The sequence below is a fragment of the Eretmochelys imbricata genome, chromosome 16 (assembly GCF_965152235.1).
Source record: "Eretmochelys imbricata isolate rEreImb1 chromosome 16, rEreImb1.hap1, whole genome shotgun sequence".
Classification (NCBI taxonomy): domain Eukaryota; kingdom Metazoa; phylum Chordata; order Testudines; family Cheloniidae; genus Eretmochelys; species Eretmochelys imbricata.
In genome coordinates this window covers 1911805-1937856 of record NC_135587.1, presented here as the reverse complement: position 1 = coordinate 1937856, position 26052 = coordinate 1911805, and the positions used below count along the sequence as shown (strand labels likewise).

General features: G+C 52.5%; 1 protein-coding gene across 1 annotated transcript in view; it reads right to left on the bottom strand.

Moving 5' to 3' along the window:
- The window catches only part of WDR31 (WD repeat domain 31), a 31159-nt gene extending 6418 nt beyond the window's left edge, over window positions 1-24741 (bottom strand). The window contains exons 1-6 of the mRNA XM_077836133.1: window positions 24683-24741; window positions 22954-23083; window positions 20298-20372; window positions 5478-5622; window positions 5291-5391; window positions 85-152 (exon numbers count right to left, since the gene is read on the bottom strand). Of these exons, the coding sequence (XP_077692259.1) occupies window positions 85-152; window positions 5291-5391; window positions 5478-5622; window positions 20298-20372; window positions 22954-23083; window positions 24683-24741 (578 nt within the window). The remainder of the gene's footprint in view (window positions 1-84; window positions 153-5290; window positions 5392-5477; window positions 5623-20297; window positions 20373-22953; window positions 23084-24682) is intronic.
- Between the last annotated feature and the right edge of the window lie 1311 nt (window positions 24742-26052).

Here is a 26052-nt window from a genome sequence, read left to right as displayed (position 1 = left end):
ACAAAGCTCTGGGACCCCTCACCCACATTCTCCTGACTACACCAAGTCCCACCTCTGCAGTTAGTCCCCACCACTAGGCTTTACCTGATTGTTTTATCCTCTGACGTCTGGATGACAAACGGCTCTGCAGGAACCCAGCACAGGTGTGTTACCTGCCGAAGGGAAAGTTGTACCAGAAACCTGTCCACCTAACACAGCCCAAACTGACCCCTGCCCACACATACACTGCTCTTGTGGCCCAGCCATCCTCTGTCCCAAGCAGTCATCACTGGAGCCAGGAGGGCTGGGTGGAGCTACCTCTGGATCCCATCAATGCTGCTCCCTTAGTAGCCACTGTGTGATTTGAGGTGCAACAAGGGAGGAGAGGGGACTTGGTCAGTAGGGTACCATGGAGGCCACGGGCTTTGTAGGATTAAACTGCCCTACACAAAATCCCAACGGGACATTTCTATGGGTAATTGACATGTCCCTGGTCCCATTAGATGGGCTACAAAATAGAGGGGTCAGAAACTCTTCTGTCTCAGGACAAAAGACCACCTTTAAGGAAGTCAGAAAGAAGCTTCCTCATAGTCAGGTTACACCACATTGTCCTCTCCAGGGATTCCTGCCCCCTCCTCTCAAGTAGCTGGCGCTGCACGCTGTCGACGACAAGAGGCGGGACTAGCTGGACCTTGAGTCTGACCCAGTCTGATGACTTCTGTGCTGTGGAGTTGTAAGCAGGAGTTCAGGGTTCTAGTCCTGACTCATTTCAACTCTCTGCCTTTGGGCAAGTTTCCTGGAGCCTGATTTTGAGGTGGGCTAAGGGATGGCCTTAACCCTTCAGTGCCCCAGCCTGCCCAGTGGAACACAGGGATAGGCAGTACCGGGTTTACCACGGCTCCGAGCCCAGAGTCAGAAGGGGCCCCAGCCAGCCCAATCCCCCGGCTGGGTGAGATGGCCAGGAAAGCTGCCCCCACCCCTGTTCCTCCCCCACCCCGCCTCTTCCCACCCTTTCTCCGCCCCGGCCCCAGCCCCACCCCCACTCCGCCCCTTGCCCCCCCATGGCCCCTCCCCTGAGCTACATCCCAGGGGACTGCAGCAGGGGTCGGGCCCGCCCTGCACTCACCGGGCAGCGGGAAGTGGAGTGACTCGGCCCCAGCCCACTCTGCTCCACAGGCGAGTGCTGGGGGCAGTTCCCGCCTCGCCCAAAGTCTGGGAGCCAGGGGAGCAGAGCGGAGCGGGCTGGGGCCAGGTCACTCCACTTCCCGCCTCCCTGTCAGTGCGGCGGGCCTGCCCTGCAATCACCAGACGGCAGGAAGGTGGAGTGACCTGGCCCCAGCCCGCTCTGCCGGTGAGTGCTGGGGGGAGGTTCCCCCCTGCCCCCAAGCCTGGGGAGGAGATGGAGCAGTGGGGAAGGGACATGGGATGGGGACAAGAAGGGGATAAAGGAAGCGGGACCAGGGGGGAAGCTGGAGCCCAGCATGCTGCATCCCCTTGGTAGAAGCTGGGGCTCCCCTGTTAATCAGGCCCATCGAACCCTCACCCTGACAAGCCCCACCTCCCCTGCATCTGTACAACACCAATGGGCCCCCCCAGACACCCTCCCCACTGAGCCCCTACCACCTGCACCTGGACCTCCACCAAAATGAACCCCACCTCCCCTGTACCTCGACCCCCCCGCCGAGCCCCAAACACCTTCACCTGGATCCCCTGCAGAGTCCCATTGCCCCGGTACCCCCCAGTGAGCTTCTGTGCATCCAGATCTCCCACTGAGCCACCCGCACCCAGACTGCCCCACAGAGAACTCTCTGACCCCCACCTGGATACCCCCACACTAAGTCCCTCTGCACTTGGATCCTGCTGCCAGGCTGAGCCTGCTCACCCACACCTGGTGCGCCTGGCACAGGGGGCAGGGGCCCAGGGTGTTTCTGGGGCAGGCCTGGCCCTTGCACTGTGTCAGGTTCGGGTGCAGCCTCACTGCTGAGTCCTTGTCCCGGGGTGGGATGGGGTGAGGCTGCAGGGTAAACTCCCATCTCCATTTAACCAGTGGCCTGTGCTTCCCACTGCCATGTTGGAGCCTCCAGATTTATTTATTGACAAACAAAATTTGCAAAATTTTAAAATACTGTGCACAGAATTTTTGATTTTTTGGTGCAGAATTCCCTCAGGAATATGGGGTGCTGTGCAGCTGGGATGGTGGGACTGTGAGGAAGGTGGTAGGCAGTGGGGAGGCCTACGGGTGGGGGGAACTGGGTGAGCAGTGTGGTGTGCAAGGTGCTGTGCAAGGTGCTGTGCAGTTGTGGTGGGAGGCCAGCGGGGGAGGTCTCTGGGAGGGGTGAGGGCTGGGCATAGAGATCTGTGGTGGAGGTCTCTGGGCAAGGGGGTGCTGGACACAAGGGTGGGGTACTGGGCAGGGGGGAGGTGTGGTGCGGGCCCGCCCCCAGGGGGAAGGGGTATGCTGGCAACACACGGCTGGGCCCATAAAAAGTTAATCCGGCCCTGGGGATAGGACACACCCTGCCTCACACGAGGAGCCGTGAGCCTTAACTCGCATGCCAGGCAAAGGCAGACAAGGGAGCTACACGTGCAACAGGTTATCACCGGGGTCAGCAACCTATGGCACACATGCCAAGGATGGCAGGCAAGCCGATTTTTGATGGCAAGCTGCTGCCTGCCGGGTGCCAGCCGCCGGCCCCACTCAGCGCCCGCGGGACCCTGGCAGGCAGCAGCGTGCCATTAAAAATCCTGACCCCCCTGGCCTGGTCTTCTCTGCCCCTCCCTGCGGAGGCAGGATGAAGAAGCTTGGTCCTGCCGGCTGCTGCTGCAGGGCAGGCAAGCTCCCCCCCTACCCCCGCCTCTTCCGGCCCCTCTTCCCCCCCCTTCCTGCCCCTCCTCCTCTCCCTCCCTGCTGCCCATCAGCTGATGGCTCTTGTGGGGAGGGGAAAAAGCAGAGCTGCAGCAGGCTCGCTTGCTGCTCCGGGGAGGAGGTGGAGAAGAGGTAGGGAAGGGGCCTGGGGGATGGGGGGTGGAATCAGGGCACATCCCCTCCAGCCCCCTGCTGTGAGCCGTTCTGGGCAGGGGGCTGGGACCACCCGCATGACCCTAGCCCACACCCCCAGCCCTCTGCCCTGACCCCTACACCTCCACACACACACCCAGCCCCCTGCCCTGACCACTACACCCCCCCCACACACCCCAGCCCTCTGCCCTGACCCCTACACCCCCCACACACCCCAGGCCTCTGCCCTGACCCCTGCACCCCCCCACGACCCCAGCCCTGACTCCAGCACCCCCCCACACATGCCCCCAGCCCTCTGCCCTGACTCCTGCACCCTCCTCACTCACCCCCAGCCCCCCCACCCCATGCCCTGACTCTTGCACCGCCCACATTCCCACCCCCACCCTGAGCACCAAACGGGAGCTCCTGCACTCCCCCTGCCCACATTCCCACCTGCACCCCTCGTACCAAATGGGAGCTGCCCAGGTAAGCACTCCATACCCAAATCTCCTGCCCCAACCCTGAGCCCCCTCCCTCATTCTAGCTCCTGGCCAGACCCTGCATCCCAACCCCCAGCCTGCTCCTGCACTCCCAGCCCTGTGCTCAGTGCACTCCCACCCTCAGCTCAGTGCAGAGAGAGGAAGAGAATGGGCTAGAACCAGGGAGAAGGTATGTACCCACTCTACATGGGCAGGGCCAGGATCCCAGACCGGCAGCGGGCTGAGTGGGGCTGGCAGCAGGGACCCTGTCTGGCAGGAGCCGGCGGATGGAACCCCAAACTGGCAGCGAGCTGAGTGGCAACGGGCTGAGCCGCTCAGCGCACTGCCGGTCTGGGGTCCTGGCTGCCGGCCCCACTCAGTCCACTGCCGGTCTTGGGTTCTGGCTGCCGGCCCCTTGCCAGCCGGGGTCCCGGCCGCAGGCCCCGCTCAGCCGACTGCCGGCCTAGGTGAACGGAACCCCAGGTTGGCAGTGGGCTGAGTGGACCGGCGGCATAAGGTCAGCGTTTTAATTTAATTTTAAATGAAGCTTCTTAAACATTTTGAAAACCTTGTTTACTTTACATACGACAATAATATAGAGACTTATAGAGAGAGACTTTCTAATATGTTAAAATGCATTACTGGCGTGCAAAACCTTAAATTAAAGTGAATAAATGAAGACTCGGCACACCACTTCTGAAAGGTGGCCGACCCCTGGGTTATCGCAATCACTGCTTCGTACAATGATCACACTAGCATGAGAGCAAATCAGTGTTGCACTATCACAGCTCTCAGACGCTATAGCAGGGTCTTAAAGGACTGGTAAGAAATGGGTGGAAGTGACAGAATAGCACGTGTGCTGCAAGTAGATGCCACCGGTGCAGGAACTGAAGCGTGGAGATGATGGAATGGAAGCTGAAGCCTGCTTTCCCTCACACCCTCCTGCTGGGGTCTCTTCCTGCTCTTGGGATGTGTGCAGGATTACGCTAAAATGCTGTTGTGTTCTTGCTCCTCCCGTTTTGCCTTGTCCACTGAGCACTCTGGGGCAGGGACCTCACTTCTGACAAGTCCAAGGTGCCCAGGACACATTCAATTTCCTCAGCATGGAAGTCACTGCTGAGTGTGACCCACGCTCCCCAAGGCAGTTTCACCCATTCACTCCAGGCTGCCTCTGATCCAATGGCCTGAGCTCTAGCTTAGGACTTTTGCCGGGATTCCTGGGTGATCAAGCAGGGACTCGGTGTGAAAGGCTTCTTCTAGAATTCACCTTAGTCATTCTGGAAAGCTAGGGCCCATGTCCTGGAGCTTTGGGTTACACCTGCACCACTGGGTTTCCCCAGGGGAATATTAGGCTGGCAGAAGTGGCCAGACAAAGTCCTGGGAAGCAAATGATGCAGTACATCCGGGATAGACACCTCCCAGGTACCAGCCACATGCTCTGTGGTTTTTGCATTATCTGGAGGGGCAGAGAATGCGTCCACTCACCACTGGCCTTCTTGCAGAGGCTGCTTTCAAATACACTGATCAATGCAAACTCGGCATCTGGTGAGGTGGACCCACCACTTCCAGTCACCAGGGCCCCTGAAGTGCCATCCATTGGGAACAGCTTTCAGAGACTACTGCCCTGGCCTGCCTGAGCTCAGAGCATTAATGAAACATGCAACTGGAGTTTGTATGGGGGGCAAGGCCTGCTCTCACCACACACACAAGGAAACCGCTGCATTGCTGCTAGGGCAGCAGCAAAAATAGTTTCCCCTTTGCATAGATTCACATGCACACGAGCCACTGGGCAGGGAGCTGCCATTCTAGGGCAAACAGGGACATCTGCTCTTACCAGATTCCTGGAGATGGCAGCTCTGCGCAGACATTCCCCGGTCTCTATGTCCCACTTGCACATGGTGTTGTCCCTTGAACCCGTGCACAGCTGTAAAGAGTCTACAACCACAATGACTTTATGTAAGAGAGGGCAGGGAAACCAGCATTACTGCAACTGCCAGCAGTAGGAGACAGCTGGGCCTCACCTGGGCTCACCGCCAGTCCAGTTACAACCAAGTCATGTCCTGGGAAGTGCTGGCTTGGCCCCGAGTTCCTGTGTAGCTCCCACATCATGACTGTCTTGTCACGGGAGGCGCTGAAAAAACTGTTGGATTCAAAGACACAGGCCACCTGCACAGAACAGAATGAGAGATACAAGATCCATTTGCCAGCTCAACCCAACGGCAAGGCAAGAAAAGCCCAGCAAGTCTGCAATCGTTTCAGAGCTCAGAGCTGCAGCCATGTGGCCCAGGAAACACACAGCTCCAAAGGGGGATATTTTGATTTACAAATTCCATTTTGTACTCACATGAAGACGACTCCAGGCCGTGCAATTCAGGGCGATTACTGCATCTCAGTGAATTCATGTCGCTGGCTGCAGACCCTTATCGCTCCCCTCAAGAGTTAAACGACCCCAGAAACACACTCCCTCAACTTATATGGAAGAACTGTGGACAAACGTTAACTAGTAGATCCAGTGATCCAGGTCACAGTCACAGGCAGAGGAGAGGAAGCAAAGGAAGAGATTTAGAATATATCCAGGGCCTCGTGCTCTCAACGATTCCAAGGACCCTATTCCCACCACTGACCCGAGAGACACAATCCACACGCAGGTCTACACTTCAGATGCTGCACTGGCACAGCTGCCGGCTGTAGCGCTTCAGTGAAGATGCTCCTATGCCAGCGAGAGAGCTTCTCCCATTGGCGTTGTCAGTGGGTCTCAGCCTGTGGTCTGCAGACCCCTAGGGGTCAGCAGACTTTGTCTAAGATTACCAAAGGGGTTCGCACCTTCATGTGAAAATTTGTAGGGGTCCCCACATTAAAAAAAGGTCGAGAACCACTGGTGTAATTAATCCACCACCCACCGACACAGTTCTGTCTACACGGGGGGTTACGTCGGTACATCTGTGTTGCTCAGGAGGGTGGATTTTTAACACCCCGAGCCACGCATTTATACCACTGTAGGTCTGTACTGTAGACCAGGCCTAAGCTTTCATTAACAAAACTAAATCACTCTCCAACCCTTTGGGGTGTGAAAGGAACTTCCCAGGTATGAACCAGGCACAAGCTGAGACAGCTCTGTTCTCCTGACTCTTCAGAAGCCAGAACCAAGCGCTCAGAGAGGTGCGAACAGTTCCTCCCTGGGAAGCGAGAGCTCTGAAACCTAATGATGGCCATTTAAATGTCAATAACCACTTTGCTGCTGATCATTTTAGCAGAAACCTGCAGAGCTGTGCCTAGCCACCTTTAGTGTATGCAGAGGTGTAGTAGGGAGGCAGGAAGCTGTCACAGGCCGGTAGGGCAGGGAGAAGGAAACAAGGTCCTCGAGCTGCTTCCCCTCCATCCCCAAAAGTCAATGATTGCTGCCATACTCACCTAGGGAGAGGAGGAGGGGAAGCTTACAAGAAGTGGAAATTTGGACAGATGACTAGGGAGGAGTATAAAAATATTGCTTGAGCATGCAGGGGTGTAATCAGGATGGCCAAGGCACAATTGGAGTTGCAGCTACAAGGGATGTGAAGGGTAACCAGAAGGATACCTTCAGGTATGTTAGCAACAAGAAGGTGATCAGGGAAAGTGTGGGACCCTTACTGAATAGCAGAGGAAACAAAGTGACAGAGGATGTGGAAAAAGCTGAAGTACTCAATGCTTTTTTTGCCTCGGTCTTCACAGACAAGGTCAGGTCCCACATTGCTGCACTGGGCAACACAGTATGGGGAGGAGGTGAGCAGCCCTCAGTGGTGAAAGAACAGGTTAAGGACTATTTAGAAAAGCTGGACATGCACAAGTCGATGTGTCCAGATCTAATGCATCCAAGGATGCTGAGGGAGTTGGCTGATGTGATTGCAGAGCCATTGGCCATTATCTTTGAAAATTCATGGTGATCGGGGGAGGTCCTGGATGATCGGGAAAAGGCAAATATAATGCCCATATTTTCAAAAGAGAACCCAGGGAACTACAGACCAGTCAGCCTCACTTCAGTCCCCGGCAAAATCACGGAGCAGGTCCTCAAGGAATCGATTCTGAAGCACTTAGAGGCGAGGAAGGTGATCAGGAACAGTCAACATGGATTCACCAAGGGCAAGTCATGCCTGACCAACCTGATTGCCTTCTATGATGAGATAACTGGCTCTGTGGATATGGGGAAAGCGGAGGATGTGATATATCTTGACCTTAGCAAAGCTTTTGACACAGCCTCCCACAGTATTCTTACCAGCAAGTGAAAAAAGTATGGATTGGATGAATGTACTATAAGGTGGATAGAAAGCTGGCTAGATTGTCAGGCTCAATGGATAGTGATCAATGGCTCGATGTCTAGTTGGCAGTCAGTATCAAGTGGAGTGTCCCAGGGGTCGGTCCTTGGACCGGTTTTGTTCAACATCTTTATTAATGATCTGAATGATGGGATGAATCGCCCTCAGCAAGTTTGCAAATGATACTAAGCTGGGAGGAGAGGTAGATATGCTGGAGGGTAGGGATAGGGTCCAGAGTGACCTAGACAAATTGGAGGATTGGGCCAAAAGAAATCTGATGAGGTTCAACAAGGACAAATGCAGAGTCCAGCACTTAGGAAGGTAGAATCCCATGCACCGCTACAGGCTGGGGACCGACTGGCTAAGCAGCAGTTCTGCAGAAAAGGATCTGGGGATTACAGTGGACGAGAAGCTGAATATGGGTCAGCAGTGTGCCCTCGTTGCCAAGAAGGCCAACGGCATATTGGGCTGTATTAGTAGGAGCATTGCCAGCAGATCGAGGGAAGTGATTATTCCCCTCTATTCGACACTGGTGAGGCCACACTGAGAGTATTGCGTCCAGTTTTGGTCCCCCCACTACAGAAGGGATGTGGACAAAATGGAGAGAGTCCAGTGGAGGGCAACGAAAATGATTAGGGGGCTGGGGCACATGACTTACGAGAGGCTGAGGGAACTGGGATTGTTTAGTCTGCAGAAGAGAAGAGTGAGGGGGGATTTGATAGCAGTCTTCAACTACCTGAAGGGGGGTTCCAAAGAGGATGGAACTCGGCTGTTCTCAGTGGTGGCAGATGACAGAACAAGGAGCAATGGTCTCAAGTTGCAGTGGGGGAGGTCTACGTTGGATATTAGGAAACACTATTTCACGAGGAGGGTGGTGAAGCACTGGAATGGGTTACGTAGGGAGGTGGTGGAATCTCCTTCCTTAGAGGTTTTTAAGGCCTGGCTTGACAAAGTCCTTGTTGGGATGATTTAGTTGCGGATCCGTCCTGCTTTGAGCAGGGGATTGGACTAGATGACCTCCTGAGGTCTCTTCCAACCCTGATATTCTATGATTCTATGCAGTCCCTCCCCAGTGCCAAAGCCTCCAATGAACTCAGGTGGCAAATGCCCAAACTGCCTCCCAGCCAAACTGTCCCCAGCTCCGCTGCATGGATACAGGGTACACACACCATGAGCGGGAGCGGCATGCAGTCCTGCTTCCTCTGCAACTACTTCAGTCCCCAGGCAGCGCCAGTATAGCATGCCACAGCACACAAGACCCTGGAGGGCAGAGGAAATCAAGACCTCCTGCAATGGAGATGATACCAAATTATCGTCACACAAGGAAAACGGTTCTGGCTGGCCTGTTCACTTCACATTCAACCCACTTGCCTCCTAGGGCACTCTGGGATTTAGCAATGCCATCCCTCAAGGCCTTGTCACAGGAGTTAGGCCCAGCTTGCCACAGAACGGACAGGGCGCAGGACACTTGAAATACTCTACAGCAGCGTTTCTCAAACTGGGGTCCACAAGGGTACTCCAGGGGGTCCGCAGGCCCCACTGATCAACTCCACCCCCTCCCTTCCAGTGCCTCCTGCATACAGGTGGCACTGGGAGGGAGGGGGAGGAGTGGGGACGGGGCACGCTTCGGGGAGGGGGTGGAAAGAAGTGTGGAAGAGGAGGGGCAGGATTGGAATGGAGATGAGGCCCGTGGCTGAGTGGGGGGTTTGGGAGTCTCTGAAAAATTTTAAATCAAAATTTGGGTCCTCGGGTTGCTAAAGTTTGAGAACCACTGTTCTACAGAAACGCCAATGGATTAGGAAGGAGCTGCAGTTTGCAAGAGAGCGTCTTTGGTTTAGTTCCTTACACGCTGAGGGGACTGTCCAGAGTACTCTGCCTCGCCCTGTTCGAAGCTGAGAGCACATTATTAACCCCCGTTTGCGAAGGGGGATGTTGAAGCACATGGAGGGGAAATGACTGAACCAGCCACACCCAGCAAGGTCAGCAGCAGAGCCAGGAATAGAATTTGAGTCTCCTGAGTGCCAGCGTCTTCTCCCATTCACTATTTCCACCTGACAATCAACAGGGGCTCTTGAAAATAAGGGATTACTAGCAGAGGCTAGAGCCAGGCATGACCTAACATAGTTGCACAGTTTGGCTATGTACCTGCAACACCCCGTCTATTTCAGCCCTTCATGTCTTGTGAGCTGTGCAAAGTGCACAGTGGCTTTGTGATGTACACAACTGGGGACCAGGAGGAGGTCACCAAACATCTGTGCTTGTAGCCAGAGCTAGCATTTAAACTTTAGATTACAGAGGTGGTGGGGGGTGGATGGGCAGGCAGAATTAACCTGCTTTCCCAAAAGTGAGTGCGCAGATGAAAAGACAGTTACCTTTTCCGTAACTGGTGTTCTTCGAGATGTGCTGCTCATATCTATTCCACAATAGGTGTGCGTGCTCGCCACGTGCACTGGTGCCGGAAGTTTTTCCCCTAGCAGTACCCGTAGGGGGGGAGCGCCCCCCACGACCCCTGGAGTGGCGCCTGCCTGGGGCGGTATAAGGGGAGCTGTGCACTCCCCCCACCCTCAGTTCCTTCTTGCCAGACAATTCTGACAGAGGGGAAGGAGGACGGGATGCGGAATAGACATGAGCAACACATCTCGAAGAACACCAGTTACGGGAAAGGTAACTGTCTTTTCTTCTTCGAGTGATTGCTCATGTGTATTCCACAGTAGGTGATTCCAAGCTATATCTGTTGGAGGTAGGTAGGAGTTCACAAGCCCTGCAGAACCCAGCGTCATCCCTGGGTTAGGGGACGATCACATAGTGCGAGGTGAACGTGTGAACCGAAGACCACGTGTCGGCCCTACAAATGTCCTGGATGGGGACGTGGGCCACGAAGGCAGCTGATGAGGCCTGTGCCCAAGTCGAGTGTGCCCTCACAATAGGTGGTGGGGGGACACTCACCAGCTCAAAACAGGAACGGATGCACGAAGTGATACAACTGGAAAGCTGCTGAGTAGAAATTGGCTGGCCCCTTGCGCGCTCAGCTGAGGTGATGAACAGTTGCGAGGACTTTCTGAACAGCTTGGTCCGCTCGAGGTAGAAAGCCAGAGCCCGCCGCACATCGAGCGTGTGGAGACAGCGTTCCTCACTAGTCGCGTGAGGCTTAGGGCAGAGGACCAGTAGAAAAATGTCCTGACCCATGTGGTAGGCGGAGACCACCTTTGGGAGGAACATGGGGTATGGGCGGAGCTGTGCCTTTTCTTTATGGAAGACCGTGTATGGCGGCTCGGAGGTCAGGGTCCTGCCAGCAGATCAAGGAACGTGATCGTTCCCCTCTATTCGACATTGGTGAGGCCTCATCTGGAGTATTATGTCCAGTTTTGGGCCCCACACTACAAGAAGGATGTGGAAAAATTGGAAAGAGTCCAGTGGAGGGCAACAAAAATGATTAGGGGTCTGGAACACATGACTCATGAGGAGAGGCTGAGGGAACTGGGATTGTTTAGTCTGCGGAAGAGAAGAATGAGCGGGGATTTGATAGCTGCTTTCAACTACCTGACAGGGGGTTCCAAAGAGGATGGATCTAGACTGTTCTCAGTGGTAGCTGATGACAGAACAAGGAATAATGGTCTCAAGTTGCAGTGGGGGAGGTTTAGGTTGGATATTAGGAAAAACTTTTTCACTAAGAGGGTGGTGAAACACTGGAATCCGTTACCTAGGGAGGTGGTGGAATCTCCTTCCTTAGAAGTTTTTAAGGTCAGGCTTGACAAAGCCCTGGCTGGGATGATTTAGTTGGGGATTGGTCCTGCTTTGAGCGGGGTGTTGGACTGGATGACCTCCTGAGGTCCCTTCCAACCCTGATATTCTATGATTCTGTGACTCGCCTGGCCGACGTGATTGCAACCAGGAAGACCACCTTCCACGAGAGGTGAGAGCAGGAGCACGTGGCCAGTGGTTCAAACGGGGGCCCCATGAGACAAGCCAACACCAAGTTTAGGTCTCACTGCAGGACCACGGGTCTAGAATACGGAAAAAGACGGTCCAAACCCTTAAGGAACTGGCCAGTCATAGCATGGGAAAATACCGTGTGCCCTTGCACCGGCGGATGGAAGGCCGACATGGCTGCCAGGTGCACCTTGACTGATGAACGCACCAGGCCCTGTGTCCTCAGGTCGAGAAAGTAATCAAGAATAAGCTGGATTGGGGCGGTCACCGGAGAGACACCCTGGTCCGCCGCCCACCTAGAAAACTGGGACCAGTTCGCCAAATAAGTGCGGCGAGTGGAGGGCCGACTACTTTCGAGGAGGACACGCTGAACTTGCTCGGAGCACGTCCTTTCCTCTCCACCTAACCAATGAGCAGCCACGCCGCGAGGTGAAGAGCTGCCAGGTTGAGGTGGAGGAGGCAGCCCTGGTCCTGAGAGAGCAGGTGTCAAGGTTCCTTCCCCACTCTGAACTCTAGGGTACAGATGTAGGGACCTGCATGAAAACCCCCTAAGATTATTTTTACCAGCTTAGGTTAAACTTCCCCAAGGTACAAACTATTTTACCTTTTGCCCTTGGACTTTATTGCTGCCACCACCAAGCGTCTAACAAATATATAACAGGGAAAGAGCCCACTTGGAAACATCTTTCCCCCAAAAATCCTCCCCAAACCCTACAGTCCCTTTCCTGGGGAAGGCTTCATAAAAATCCTCTCCAATTTGCATAGGTGAACAAAGACCCAAACCCTTGGATCTTAAGAACAATGAAAAAGCAATCAGGTTCTTAAAAGAAGAATTTTAATTGAAGAAAAAAATTAAAAGAATCAGCTCTGTAAAATCAGGATGGTAAATACCTTACAGGGTAATCAGATTCAAAACATAGAGAATCCCTCTAGGCAAAAGCTTAAGTTACAAAAAGACACAAAAACAGGAATATACATTCCATTCAGCACAGCTTATTTTATCAGCCATTTAAACAAAACAGAATCTAACGCATACCAAGCTAGATTACTTACTAAGTTCTAAGACTCCATTCCTTTTCTGTTCCCGGCAAAAGCAACACACAGAGAGAGCCTTTGTTTCTCCCCCCCTCCAGCTTTGAAAGTATCTTGTTTCCTCATTGGTCATTTTGGTCCAGCGAGGTTATCCTAGCTTCTTAACCCTTTACAGGTGAAAGGGTTTTTCCTCTGGCCAGGAGGGATTTTTAAAGGTGTTTACCCTTCCCTTTACATTTATGACAACAGGTCTGGGTGGAGTGGCAACAGCCACGGCAGAGCTACTGCCAGGCCCGTGAGGGTCCTGTACCAATTCTACCTGGGCCACGCTGGGGCAATCAGGAGGACCTGGGCCTGTCCGTCTTTATCTTCTCCAGGACCCTGCTGATTAGAGGGAACTCGGAAAAGGCGTAGAGAAGCCGGCCTGACCAGGACAGGAGAAAGGCATCGGAGATAGCGCCCCTCCTCAGGCCCCCCTGGAGCAGAACCGGGGACATTGCCGTTTCTGCCGAGTCGTGAACAGGTCCACCTGGGGAATTCCCCACCTTCGGAAGAGCCAGTGGGCCACTTCCGGGTGGAAGAACCACTCGCACTGCTAGGAAAAGTCCCTGCTCAAGCGATCCGCCCTCTCGTTCCGGGCGCCTGGTAGGTGGAAGGTCTTCACGTGGATGTTCGTGGGCTACACAGAAGTCCCACAGCCTGAGGGCTTCACGGCAGAGGATCAGGCCCCACCTTGCCTGTTAATGTAGAACATTGAGGCCATGTTGTCCGTGAGGACCCTGACTACCTTGCCCTCCAGGTGTGAGTGGAAGGCCATACATGCCAGTTGCACTGCCCTGAGCTCCTTGACGTTTATAGGTAAGGTCAGGTCTTGAACCGACCACAGGCCTTGGGTCTGAAAGTTCCCCACATGCGCCCCCCAACCCAGGTCTGATGCATCGGACACCAGCTCCAACGACGGGGCCCTGTCCCTGAATGGGACCCCTTGGAGCATGTTGTTTGGGGCAGACCATCACTGTAGGGAGGTGATCACAGAGTCCGGCACAGGGAGGACCTTGTCCATCCTGTCCATGGCCTGGGAGAACTTCGAGGCCAACCAGAGCTGGAGGGATCTCATCCTGAGTCTGGCGTAATGGACCACGTACGTGCATGCCGACATGTGACATGCCGACATGTGACCCAAGAGTTGTAGGCAAACCCTGGCTGTTGTCACCGGGAACCTTGTGACCAAGTCGATGAGACTTTTCATGGTCTTGAATCTGTCTGGAGGAAGAGGGGCCCTGGCCGACACTGGGTCCAGGAGCGCCCCGATAAACTCTAAGCATTGGACCGGGACTAACGTGGACTTGGTGTTGTTTACCAACAGGCCCACGGCAGTGCACATGGACAGGAGGAGCGCCACGTGATCCCCCACCTGCAACCGAGAGGTGCCCTTGACAAACCAATCGTCCAGATAGGGAAATATCTGGACCCACCGCCGTCTGAGATAGGCGGCTACCACCAACATGCATTTTATAAACACCCTGGGGGCAGTGGACAGACCAAACGGGAGGACTGTGAATTGGTAATGACTCTGTCCCACCACGAAACGGAGGAAGCGCCTGTGCCCCTCGAATATGTGGATGTGGAAGTACGCGTCCTGTAGATAGAGGACAGTGTACCAGATCCAGGGAGGGGATGGTGGACGCCAGGGAGACCATGCAGAACTTGAGCTTCACCATGTACTGGTTCAGACCTTGGAGGTCCAGGATGGGCCTGAGGCCCCCTTTGGCCTTTGGGATAAGGAAATAACTTGACCATGAACTCCTCAGGCACTGCCTCCTAGACCTAGGAGACACCCCACCTCCTGCTCGAGCAGAGCTTCATGCGAGGGGTCTCCCAAGGACAGGGAATGGTTGGGCGGAGAGGAAGTAAATTGCAGGGTGTAACCCTGGGAGATGGTGTTGAGGACCCATCGGTCCGAGGTTAGTCGCGACCATTCCAGGAGGAAAAGCTTCCCTTCTCCAACCGGTTGTGTGCTTATCAGGGGTGGATCCCTGATGAGGACTGGTGGGGTGCCCCTGAGCGTCCCTCAAAAACGCCTTTTCCCCACCTTCTTGCCCTTGGAGGACCCAGGCTGGGGGCAGGCCAAGACTGCCTCTGAGGGCGTCTCTTATAGTCTCACTGATTCTTATGGGAGGTCTTGTACGTCGGGAGGGCAGCCTGGGTGGGAGCCTGCTTCCGTTTGAACTTAGGTTTTGCCGGAGCCGAGACATAGAGGCACAGAGTCTGGAGGGTCCTGCGGGAGTCTTTCATGCCATGCTGTCTTGTATCTGTTTCCTCTGCAAACAAAGCTTTCCCGTCAAATGGGAGATCCTGCATGGAAGACTGTGCCTCGCTGGACAGCCCAGAGAGCAGGAGCCATGACGCCTGTCTCATGGACACCGTGGAGGCCACTGATCATGCGGCCGTGTCCGCAGCATCCGAGACTGCCTGCAGGAACGCCCTAGCAGCCGCTGCCCCTTCCTCCACTAGTGCCTTGAACTCCTTCCTATCACGCTCCTGGAGGGAGTCCTCAAACTTGAGCAGGGAGCCTCACAGATTGAATCTGTACCGGTCCAGGAGAGCCTGATGGTTTGCCACTCATAACCGGAAGCTCGAAGATGAATACACTTTCCTTCCAAAAGAGTCCAGTCTCCGAGAGTCTTTGTTCTTTGGGGTCGGGGCTGGCTGACCCTGCCGTTCCCTGTGGTTGACTGACTCGACCACCAAGGAGTTGGGCGCCAGCTGGGTATACAAGTACTCATGTCCCTTAGCGGGTACAAAGTACTTGTGTTCTGCCTTTTTAGAGATGGGGACCAATGAGGCTGGTGTTTGCCACAGGGCATTTGAAATCTTTGCCACCCCCTCAGGGAGAGGCAAGGCCACCCTGCCCAGTGCAGAAGGGGATAACACGTTAACCAGGCAGTCTGAGGGCTCCTCCATCTCTTCTGCCTGGAGGTGGAGGCTTGCTGCCACCCTCTCTAAGAGTTCTTGGTGGGCCCTGAAGTCCTCCTGCGGGACGGAGGGGGGCAGGGCTGCAATTGCCTCCTCCGGGCTGGGCAAAGAGGCCGGTGTGGTGCTCTGGGTGTTGGCGAGCACCAGAAGGTTTACCATCTGGTCGGACTTCAGGCACAGTGCCGAGGACACACGTCCCACTGCCTCCTTTCTTGGGGGTCTGGAGCGGGAGGCTGATGGTGCCTCCAAAGCTCCGGCCACCGAGTGAGCACCCACCGGGGGCTGCGCCAGAGACCACGGTGCCCACTGGTACCATTGGGCCGGCCATGATGCTCGGTGCCACGGCACTTGCTGTGGCACCGGCGGGGCCGGCTGTTCGGGTTGGCTGGCCTGGCCCATCGAAGGACGGCTATGAATGGAGACCGGGCTGGTGTAAGATCTGCTGTTGTCTCTGGACTGGGAGGAGTGGCAGTGCCGGGATATATGACGGCCATGGGACCGTGATCTCGATGTGGAGGACCGGTACCGGCGGTAACAGCTGCTCCGAGAACGGCCTCGACGGGCAGACCCGCGACAGTGAAATGCCGGCGATTGACACCCGGGGCTGCGATGTCCTGGTGGAGCCTTAGAGTGGGAGTCTGAGCGGGAACGGCATCGACAACTGTGCCATGATCGACTGCGGTACCCTCTCTGAGATGAGGACCGATGGCGACGCCCGCTGCAGTCCCACTGATATTTGCTCCTTGAGGAGGAGTGGTGCCGCGAGTCCCAGATGGACGGAACCCAGGCAGACAGTCTGGTCGGCGTCAAGGGCGATCCACCTGGACTCTGCCCCAAGCAATCGCTGGGCGGTGATCGGCGCTGGGAACATTCCCTCGACCGAGACCAGTACCGGGCCAGAGGCGACTGCAGAGATCCCAGCGGCGGCTTGCCTCTGGAATGTGGGGCCGACATTGGTGTGCTCCGAGCACCAGCATGGACATAACGTCCCAGGCTGCCTGGAGGGCTTCAGGAGTGGATGGCATCCGGACATCCGGAGAGGCCTGTTCTGAATGGGCCAGGCTACTCCACTCAATGTGAGTTGGAGGCCTGGGGCCCGGTGGGGATTGCGGACTGCCTGACATGGGCCTAGCCTCTGTCCCAGACTTCCCTCGGTGCCGCTGCGAAGAGGTTGTATTCCTGGCCCTCTTGGCGTGCCCTGTGGACGGGGAGCGGTGCCGACGAGTCGATGGCACCAGAAGGTTGCCGCGTACCGATGCCGCAGTGCCGGGTACCGGTTCGGAGCGGCGTGCCAGGGTCAGGGTCAGGGCCGACTCCATCAGGATGGCCTGGAGCCTAATGTCCCTTTCTCTTTTGGTCCAAGGCTTAAACGACTTGCAAATCTTGCACCTTTCGCTGATATGGGTTTCTCTCAAGCAGCACAAACAATCTGCGTGCAGGTCACTTCTGGGCATAGAACACCTACAAGAGCCACACGACTTAAACCCCGAGATGCGGGGCACACAGCTATTGCTAACCGACTAACTAAACTAACTAAAGAGCTAACTAACTACAAGTACTAACACTGAACGAACAAACAGTTCTGGGGATGAGCTACAGCCAAGCTGGAGCAGAGCAGTTCCGACGCACCGCCCCTGGCGGCAAGAAGGAACTGAGGGGGCGGGGGGCGCGCAGCTCCCCTTATACAGCGCCAGGCAGGTGCCACTCTAGGGGTCGCAGGGGGCGCTCCACCCTATGGGTACTGCTAGGGGAAAAACTTGCGGCCCTGGAGCACGCACACCTATTGCGGAATACACATGAGCAATCACTCGAAGAACTGAGCTCTCCAGATCCAGATCCAGTAAAGGGATTGTGTAAGCCAGGGGGCCAGTTTAGTCTCCATGGAGTAAACTGCTGCCACGATACCCCTGCAGCAATCACTTCAATTTAATGTTTTCTATATCTGCTGTTACTTCCTGTGACCTTAGTGGTTAGTTACTATTCAGGCTCCTAAAGGTTGTTTCTGCTAGGGGGAGAAACAGATGATCGAATCAGGCATTTCTTGATGCAATCATATTTATTTACAAGAATGTACAAAGGTTGTTTCTCTGAACACAGTAGGAATCATACAGCAGGAGACAGATTATTTGTCCACAGCTCCAAGCCTCCTTCCAGGCAACACTGTACCCCAAAACTCACTCCCCTAGCTCAGGGTCCTGCTACAAGTACTTCTATGGCTGTCTCTGGGGCTTGCTTGCTGCTTCTCTGACAGCTTTTGTGGTGTTTCTGCTGCTTTTCTCCATATGCGCATAGCTTCCTCAAACAGTACACAGCCGCCCATGTCTCCATCCAACCCTGAGTCAAACCATGTTACCCACACATAGCTCAGACTCCTGAGCAGCCTTGCACACGGCCTGCGTTTTGGGCAGCAGCTCCTATTGTTTCAACCATCTATTCCATAAAGGAGCTTAAATGTTTTGTACATTTATTCTGAGTGAAGGGCGATGGTTATGCCCCCCACCTTCAAAAAGGTTTCACGCAGCATAACAATATATCACACACAAATCTACACTAAAAGAACATATTCAGGTTGTGAGGCAAGCACTCAAAAGTTCGCAAATGCCACAATTAAGGTTGCTCGTGCAACCTTAATTCAGCTCCATTGTGCATATCCATTATGATCATCTTTAATTACATGAGCTCACATGCTGGTTTTTGCCTCACTCAGAGCAGGGTGCTCACTTAATGAACAGCTAGTCAAGGTTTTGTTTTCTCCTCCTTGTTCAATGGGTGGCCACACGCTGCACTGACGACAGAATTATTATTTTCTCAAGGGCTTTCTGATGGAGCTCATCGCTATAGTATCTGAGTGATTCACCAACATTCATCTTCACAACACCCCTATAAGAAGAGGGGATGGGATTATCCCCATTTGACAGATGGGCCGCTGAGGCAGAGAATGATTAAGGATAAAACTTCCCACTGATATGAGGCGCCAAATTTGAGACACTAAGGACCTGATTTGCAGAGTCCTTAGCATTTTATAACACTTTTTATGTTTACACCACAGCTCGCAGTGACTTCAGTCCCAGCTGTGAATGCTCCACATTTCTGCAAATCAGATCCCAGGGCGCCCAGAGAATAAGAAAACCCCACAGGGTCCCAGTTCCAATCTCCGTGTCCAGCCAATCCCAGCTCCCCCCTTCCCCTAGCTCCTTGTCTAACCTCAGTGTTCTCCTCCTCCCACACCAACTGGCTCCCAGTCCCCCCTCCCCCACCTGTTCCCCTCCCCAGCTCCCAGTCTCCTCCCCTCCAGCTCTCAGTATACTCGCTTTCCTTCCCCCCACCAATTCCCAGTCCCAGCTTCCTTCTTCCACTCTACTTCGTTCCCTCTCCCCCACCAGACTGGCTCTTATCCCCTCTGCATCTGAGGCAGGCAGCTTCCTCCTCCACACTGCCTGGGTGCTGGCAAGGGGGTCCTGAGAGTACAGGAGAGACTGGCTCCCTGCTCTCAGTTCCAGTGCCTAGGCCTTGGCCTATCTAGGAGGCGCAATTACAGGGAAAGTCCAGCTTTGCCCCCTAGCCCTGGGTTACGGCTGCTCAGTCACTCTGTGGGGATGGTGCATGCGCAGACCGGTGACACAGAGGGGCAGGAATATGCTCAAGGAGGATGGTATCTTTGGAGATTTAAGCGGCTAAACTCTAGGAAACTTTGAACATGAGCAAACTGAGATTTTTTCCAAAGGCTTATTACTAGGCCAGATGAGGGCAGATTTTCACAGGAACACCAAAACACTCATCCCTGACACAAAGGCCATCCTCTGCCAAATTTTACATTCCTGCTCCAATGCATAGGTGCGCTAGAGCCTCTCAATGAAATAGTTACCAACATTTCAACATTTTGCAAAACGATGTATTTGCCCCAGCCTCATCCACAGAAATGGCTGACCCATTTTGGCTGAAACTTTGCAAAACAAGTTTGCCTGGGGCCAGTATGGAAAATTTCAGCCAAAATGGTTAAAGTTTGGCAAAGTTATAAGCAATGGAAAAATTATCTTATGAAGCAAAGTCTTAGGCAACCTTAATAATAGGTGGTGCTACCAGTCCTGCCTCACTTTATAACAAGGGGGGGAGGGTGCGTGCATGTGTGTGCACATTCCCATGCAATTTGCTACGAAGAAAGCCTAATTGGCTTCACAAATAGGATACCAGGTCTCAGATCAAAGCTCTCTGGCGGCTGTGAGTAGCTATTAGTCTGTACCCACAATCTAGTAGCATAAGACTTGAAGACAAACTGATATCATCCCTGAAATAAAAACCTGACCCAGCAATTCATCCTGCTGTCATGGTCTCTTGATATGGAGGCATGAATACATATTAAAGCTGCATAGAGCCAGTGCTGTTTGGATGTTGTCACTTTGCATATTCATCTCTAGGGAGCAGAAACTCACTCTTCCTAGTCATGAAAAATCAACTCATATTATGCAGCAACAGGCATCCCTTCCTTGCTGACCAAGCAAAGTCATACCAGCTCTGGATGATGACCAATCACTGTCCCTTGTTATGTCTGCCTTTGACGGAAGTCAGTGATCCACATAAGACTCACCCTGCACTTTTGTCAAGTCTGATATTTACCTTAGTCACTTCACGTTGATGTCCCACGAACCTCTTCAGCACTGCTCCCGTTCTCCAGTTATACACGACTACAGTCTGAAGAGAGAAACATCTATGTGAATTCAGCCAGCACATCTGTGCGTGAGGACTGACATTACACAGACTTGTCTGCAAGGTGACAGAGTCTATGATTTTTACATATTTTTTTCCAGACAAATAGCTTTCCTGCTATAAAGGGGAGGGCACAGCAAGGGTATGTACTGGGTGAAGAGCATCAGGAAAAAATAGTCCTCATTGTGTGAAAACCTACATGTCTATTGAAATAAAAGAAACATTTTCTAGATCAAAAAGCCACCCACACCCCATTTCTATCAGGTTGGACAATACAAACTATGTCAATAAAGGGAGCATAATTTGGACTCAGCAACAGGGAATAAAAACATTGCTTTGTAATATGTGCAGCCTGGGTATGAAAACATGTAGCACACGGGCCGCCACCACACAGTCCAAGCCTAAGTAGTCAGCTGGTCTTGTCCTGAGCACCAGCGGCACATTTAGACCCCCCCTTTCAGAAGCTCTTCCCTTGTAATATAAAAGAATGCATCACAGGTTGGCTGATGTGAAGGCCAGAAGGGAGAACTGTCTCACCTAGTCTGACCCCCTGTACATCACAATCCAGAGACTTCCACCCAGTTACTCCTGTGGTGGGCCCAACATCCCTTTGCTTGTTACAGTCTCTCTGGGCTGAGTAGCTTAGGTGCTGTTTGGAACACAGGACAGGGGCTTGCTCTTAAATGTATGGACCAAAATGTTCAAATGCAGATGTCTGGAATTAGAGTCCGGGGTGACATGCTGGCCACACTGAAGTCAGTGGGTGATTTGCTGGGGCCAAGATTTCAAGTGGAGCCTAAATTTGGATTTAGGAGTCTAACTTCATGCACACAGGTTTGAAGATGTATGCCCTGATTTTTAAAAGAAACAAAACATGTTCCAAACACATAAATACTTAATAAACTGCCCAGATACAAAACCATCAGCTTAGTGTCTGTCTTCTCCCCAGGGCCACGGCTCTTGAAAATGAGCATGGCTACCCTCACCTATAATATGAGGCACTTGGGTACCATAGTGATGGGCATGAGCTAAATAGATGGATATGTCAGCAATGTGCTGCTGTTGCAAAAAATAGCAAATGCAATTTTAGGGTACATTAACAGAGGTACGAGGAGTCCAGTGGCACCTTAAAGACTAACAAATGTATTTGGGCATAAGCTTCTTTTCTGAAGAAGTGGGTTTTTTACCCACGAAAGCTTATGCCCAAATACATTTATTAGTCTTTAAGGTGCCACCAGACTTCTCATTGTTTTTGTGGATACAGACTAACACAGCTACCCCTCTGATACTTAACAGAGGTACGACATGCAAGTCACGGGAGGTGATAGTACCACGCTGCTCAGCACTAGTTAGGCTTCAACTGGAGGACTGTGTCCAGTTTTGATCACCAATGGATAGAAAGGATGTAGAGAAACTGGAAAGGATCCAGAGGTGAGCAACAAAGATGATCAGAGGAATGGAATGCAAGCCATATGAGCAAAGGCTGGGTATGGGTAGTTTGGAAAAGAGGAGATTGAGGGGAGAGATGAGAGCGGTCTTCAAATACTTGAAAGGCTGCCATAAAAAGGAGAGAGAAAAATGATTCTCTTTTGCCAAGAGAGCAGGACAAGAGTCATTGGGTTCAAACTTCAAACAAACAGATTTAGAATCTCAGGAAAAACTTCCTACCTCTCAGAACAGTACGACAATGGCACAGACTGCCTAGGGAGGTTGTGGAAGCTCCTTCACTGGAAGTTTTCAAAAGGAGGCTGGATAGCCACCTGTCTTGGATGGTTTAGATACAACAAATCCTGCGTCTTAGAAGGGGCTTAGACTAGATGACCACTGCAGCCCCTTCTAACCCTGTGGTTCTATGATGCCCTGTGAATTGGAGGATTGCACAGCTGTGTTGTGTGGCATCCCATGTGCCCTGTCAAAGGGGCAGTGATTTAAAAATAAACTTTATTTGGAACACTATTGCCACATCTTAATGTCCTCCTGACTTCACAGCCTCGCTCAGTCTCTGCTCTGGCAGTGATCCCCCTCTGCCAGCAAAGCCTGCATGCTCTGTGCCATCAGCCCAGCCTCCTCTAACTGCGTTAGCATCACAAGAGAGACACAGTGCTTATGGCTGGGAAGGTATATTTATTCTGGAACCCCTCTTCAGAAGTGGGCTGGGTAATCTGTTGCCCACAAAGATGAATTTCATGGAGCCACGATGGTTGGTTTTGAGTTCCTCACTCTGAAATAAAGGGATGGTTGATGGTTTGAAACGCTTCAGAGCAAAGGAATTGCCCCACAAGAGCTGTTTGTCTACAGGTGCCAGCAATGGCTCATGGCCACTGTGTCCCTGCCCATCACCAGTACCTGGCACTGGGAGGAGCACTTCTTCCCCACCCCAGCTAATGGGCAGTCGGTGGCTTGGAGTACTGACAGCCTTTGCATTTTTATTTTAGCCAAGTGTTGGTCTGATGCCTGTGAACACATAAACCCCGTTGTTTGAATCTCGCCACGTCATTTGCCCTTATCTCAATGGCAGAGAGTTCCAGACACACTTGATTTCCTTGTGAATTTTGACCCACCCTACCTTGTCATTTCCTCCCGACACACAGAGATCCGATGTTAGAGCAGCCACAGAAGTGACGGCGTCAGTGTGAGCAGGGATGTATTGCTGAACAGCCTGGGCAGGACTGTCGTCTTCTACATAATCATCAGGCCTGCCAAAGAGGGAAAGACACACAGCAGCAGGAACTTCAATACACATTACAGAGAAGTCACTGTATGCCATAGATCACCCATCCCACATCTCAAACCACATGGCATTGGCTCCAATTAAACTGAATGTAAGGATAGCAGCGCCTTGGTTTAGGAAGAAACGCTGAATGCTGAGATGCTGGAGAAAGGCAAGCCAACACGCAAGCTCTGAGCAATGCAGAGATCAGCTCTCCGGGGACATAAATGTATTTCCTACATGTGACATAATAGGTCTCTTCCACCTCTAATTCCTAAACCTGCAGAACAGTTACTCACCTCCACTATGGTGCATGGGACTGACTTTAACAGAACTTCACCAGTCTCCCTGCTACAGCTGGCAGATGATGGTCTGACTCAGCCACTGTTCCAACAGTTCAGACATTTTCTGCTCTCTCAAATGTCCCTCACAATAACATTCCTGTTCTCCTTTCTGCTGCTCTGTGCCCTTGGCTTATCTCCAGTACTTATGGGCCAGTACTCCCATCTCCCTACTCATGGAGAAAGGGAGATTTTAACCCTTTCTTTGCAGGGGGAGCCACGCATGTCACTTGCTCAGGATATTCAGGGTGTCTCTCTCACTCTCAGAGACTAGATTGCTCACCATTTCTCCCATGCTTGCCATAGCATATCCCCACCCCTCCAGTGCCCCTCTCCCTCCCACACGAATAGCTTGCAGCACATAAATACGGCTCAGGAACTGCTCCCAGCACAGGCTGTCAGCACCACCACGTGGTTCATTATGAGAGCAAGACAAAGCTGAATGTGTTGCTGTTAGGATACTCTCAAACCAGAGATCCCCTTTTTTCGGCCAGATACGTTGATACATCTCCCAGACCATTCAGTCTGAGGAAAGCTTTCCATTTCCATGTGTGGTTGGGGGAGGGAGGTGGGGAACTGCATCTGAAACTCTCTCTGATCTCTTCCATGGTGGCACCAGCCCCTCTCTTGGATTAATACTGGATTAATACCTGGCTAATACCTATGAAAAGAAAAGAACATGTGTGTGACAGTGCAGCTATTCGCATCCCAGCTGTACTGGTAGACACTATGCTGCAGGGCTAAGGACAATTGTTTGCTAGACGGCCCAGGGTGCAGGACTAGCAGAGCAATATCTCCTTTGTCAAGAGGAGCCATTTTCCACCCAAGATAGTACACCCAGGTCCTTTGCACCCCTGCCTAGGAACAGCCCAGGTGGATGCCAGTGACACTCTCTGGAGAGAGAGGATGGATTAGTTTGAGTGTGCTGCCAACACACTCCATTCACTAAAGCAACTTCTTATGTTCAGGGCTACAAGCAAATACTGAATGGGGGTGGAATTGCCATTTTAGCCACACAGTCATTGCAGTGCTGGGATCTAGGCCACTGATTTTGAATATATGTGGAGGCAGAGACAGGTATTTTAGACCATTGAGAAATTAAGCAACCTTTAGAATCAAAAGACAAAAGGAAAAGTTACAGTTCATAAAACCCAGATGATTACATGTGATCACTAACCTCCCTGCCATAATCGGTGGGGTTTAGTAACTTTACATGAAGCTGGCATTCCCAGGAGATTGTTTACCTGTATTTGGAGGTGCTGCAGTTGATTTTACTCTGCAGTTTCCCCATGATATTGCACATGAGCCAAGGTGAGCAGCTCTGTAATCCAGCATGTAGTGCTCAGCTTCGAAACCTCAGCATCTCAGGCAATCTCTGGGAGCTGGGGGATTAGGAGAGGACACGTTATGGGGAATTTATAAATCAGTTCTGATCTTTACATCCATTGGATCCAATGCTGAGAATGCAGCACTTTCACTACAGTCCCAGTCATTAGCTTCCCTGCATTTCCCTTACTCCTCTTCCCGCCCCCATACCCATCACTCCGGATAGTATATGCTTGTTGCTTCTCTCTGCGCAGTGCCAGTTGGGAGGTGTGGCCAGCGGATGCTGCTTTATGGGCAACTCAATCAGCATCTTATTAGCAAACACTCCAGGTGAGAATGGCCCGTAGCACTATCTGAAAGGAGAGTTTCAGAGTAACAGCCGTGTTAGTCTGTTTTCGCAAAAAGAAAAGGAGGACTTGTGGCACCTTAGAGACTAACCAATTTATTTGAGCATAAGCTTTCGTGAGCTACAGCTCACTTCATCGGATGCATACTGTGGAAACTGCAGAAGGCATTATATACACAGAGACCATGAAACAATACCTCCTCCCACCCCACTCTCCTGCTGGTAATAGCTTATCTAAAGGTTTCAGAGTAACAGCCGTGTTAGTCTGTATTCGCAAAAAGAAAAGGAGTACTTGTGGCACCTTAGAGACTAACCAATTTATTTGAGCATGAGCTTTCGTGAGCTACAGCTCACTTCATCGGATGCCAAGGCAGTTTCCACGGTATGCATCCGATGAAGTGAGCTGTAGCTCACGAAAGCTCATGCTCAAATAAATTGGTTAGTCTCTAAGGTGCCACAAGTACTCCTTTTCTTTTAGCTTATCTAAAGTGATCATCAAGTTGGGCCATTTCCAGCACAAATCCAGGTTTTCTCACCCTCTGCCCCCCGCACACAAACTCACTCTCCTGCTGGTAATAGCCCATCCAAAGTGACCACTCTCTTTAAAATGTGTATGATAATCAAGGTGGGCCATTTCCAGCACAAATACAGGTTTTCATACACATTGTGAGGAGAGTGGTCACTTTGGATAAGCTATTACCAGCAGGAGAGTGAGTTTGTGTGTGTGGTTTTTGGAGGGGGCTGGGGGGGTGAGAAAACCTGGATCTGTGCTGGAAATGGCCCACCTTGATTATCATACACATTTTAAAGAGAGTGGTCACTTTGGATGGGCTATTACCAGCAGGAGAGTGAGTTTGGGGGGGAGGGGGGGACGGAGGGTGAGAAAACCTGGATTTGTGCTGGAAATGGCCCAACCTGATGATCACTTTAGATAAGCTATTA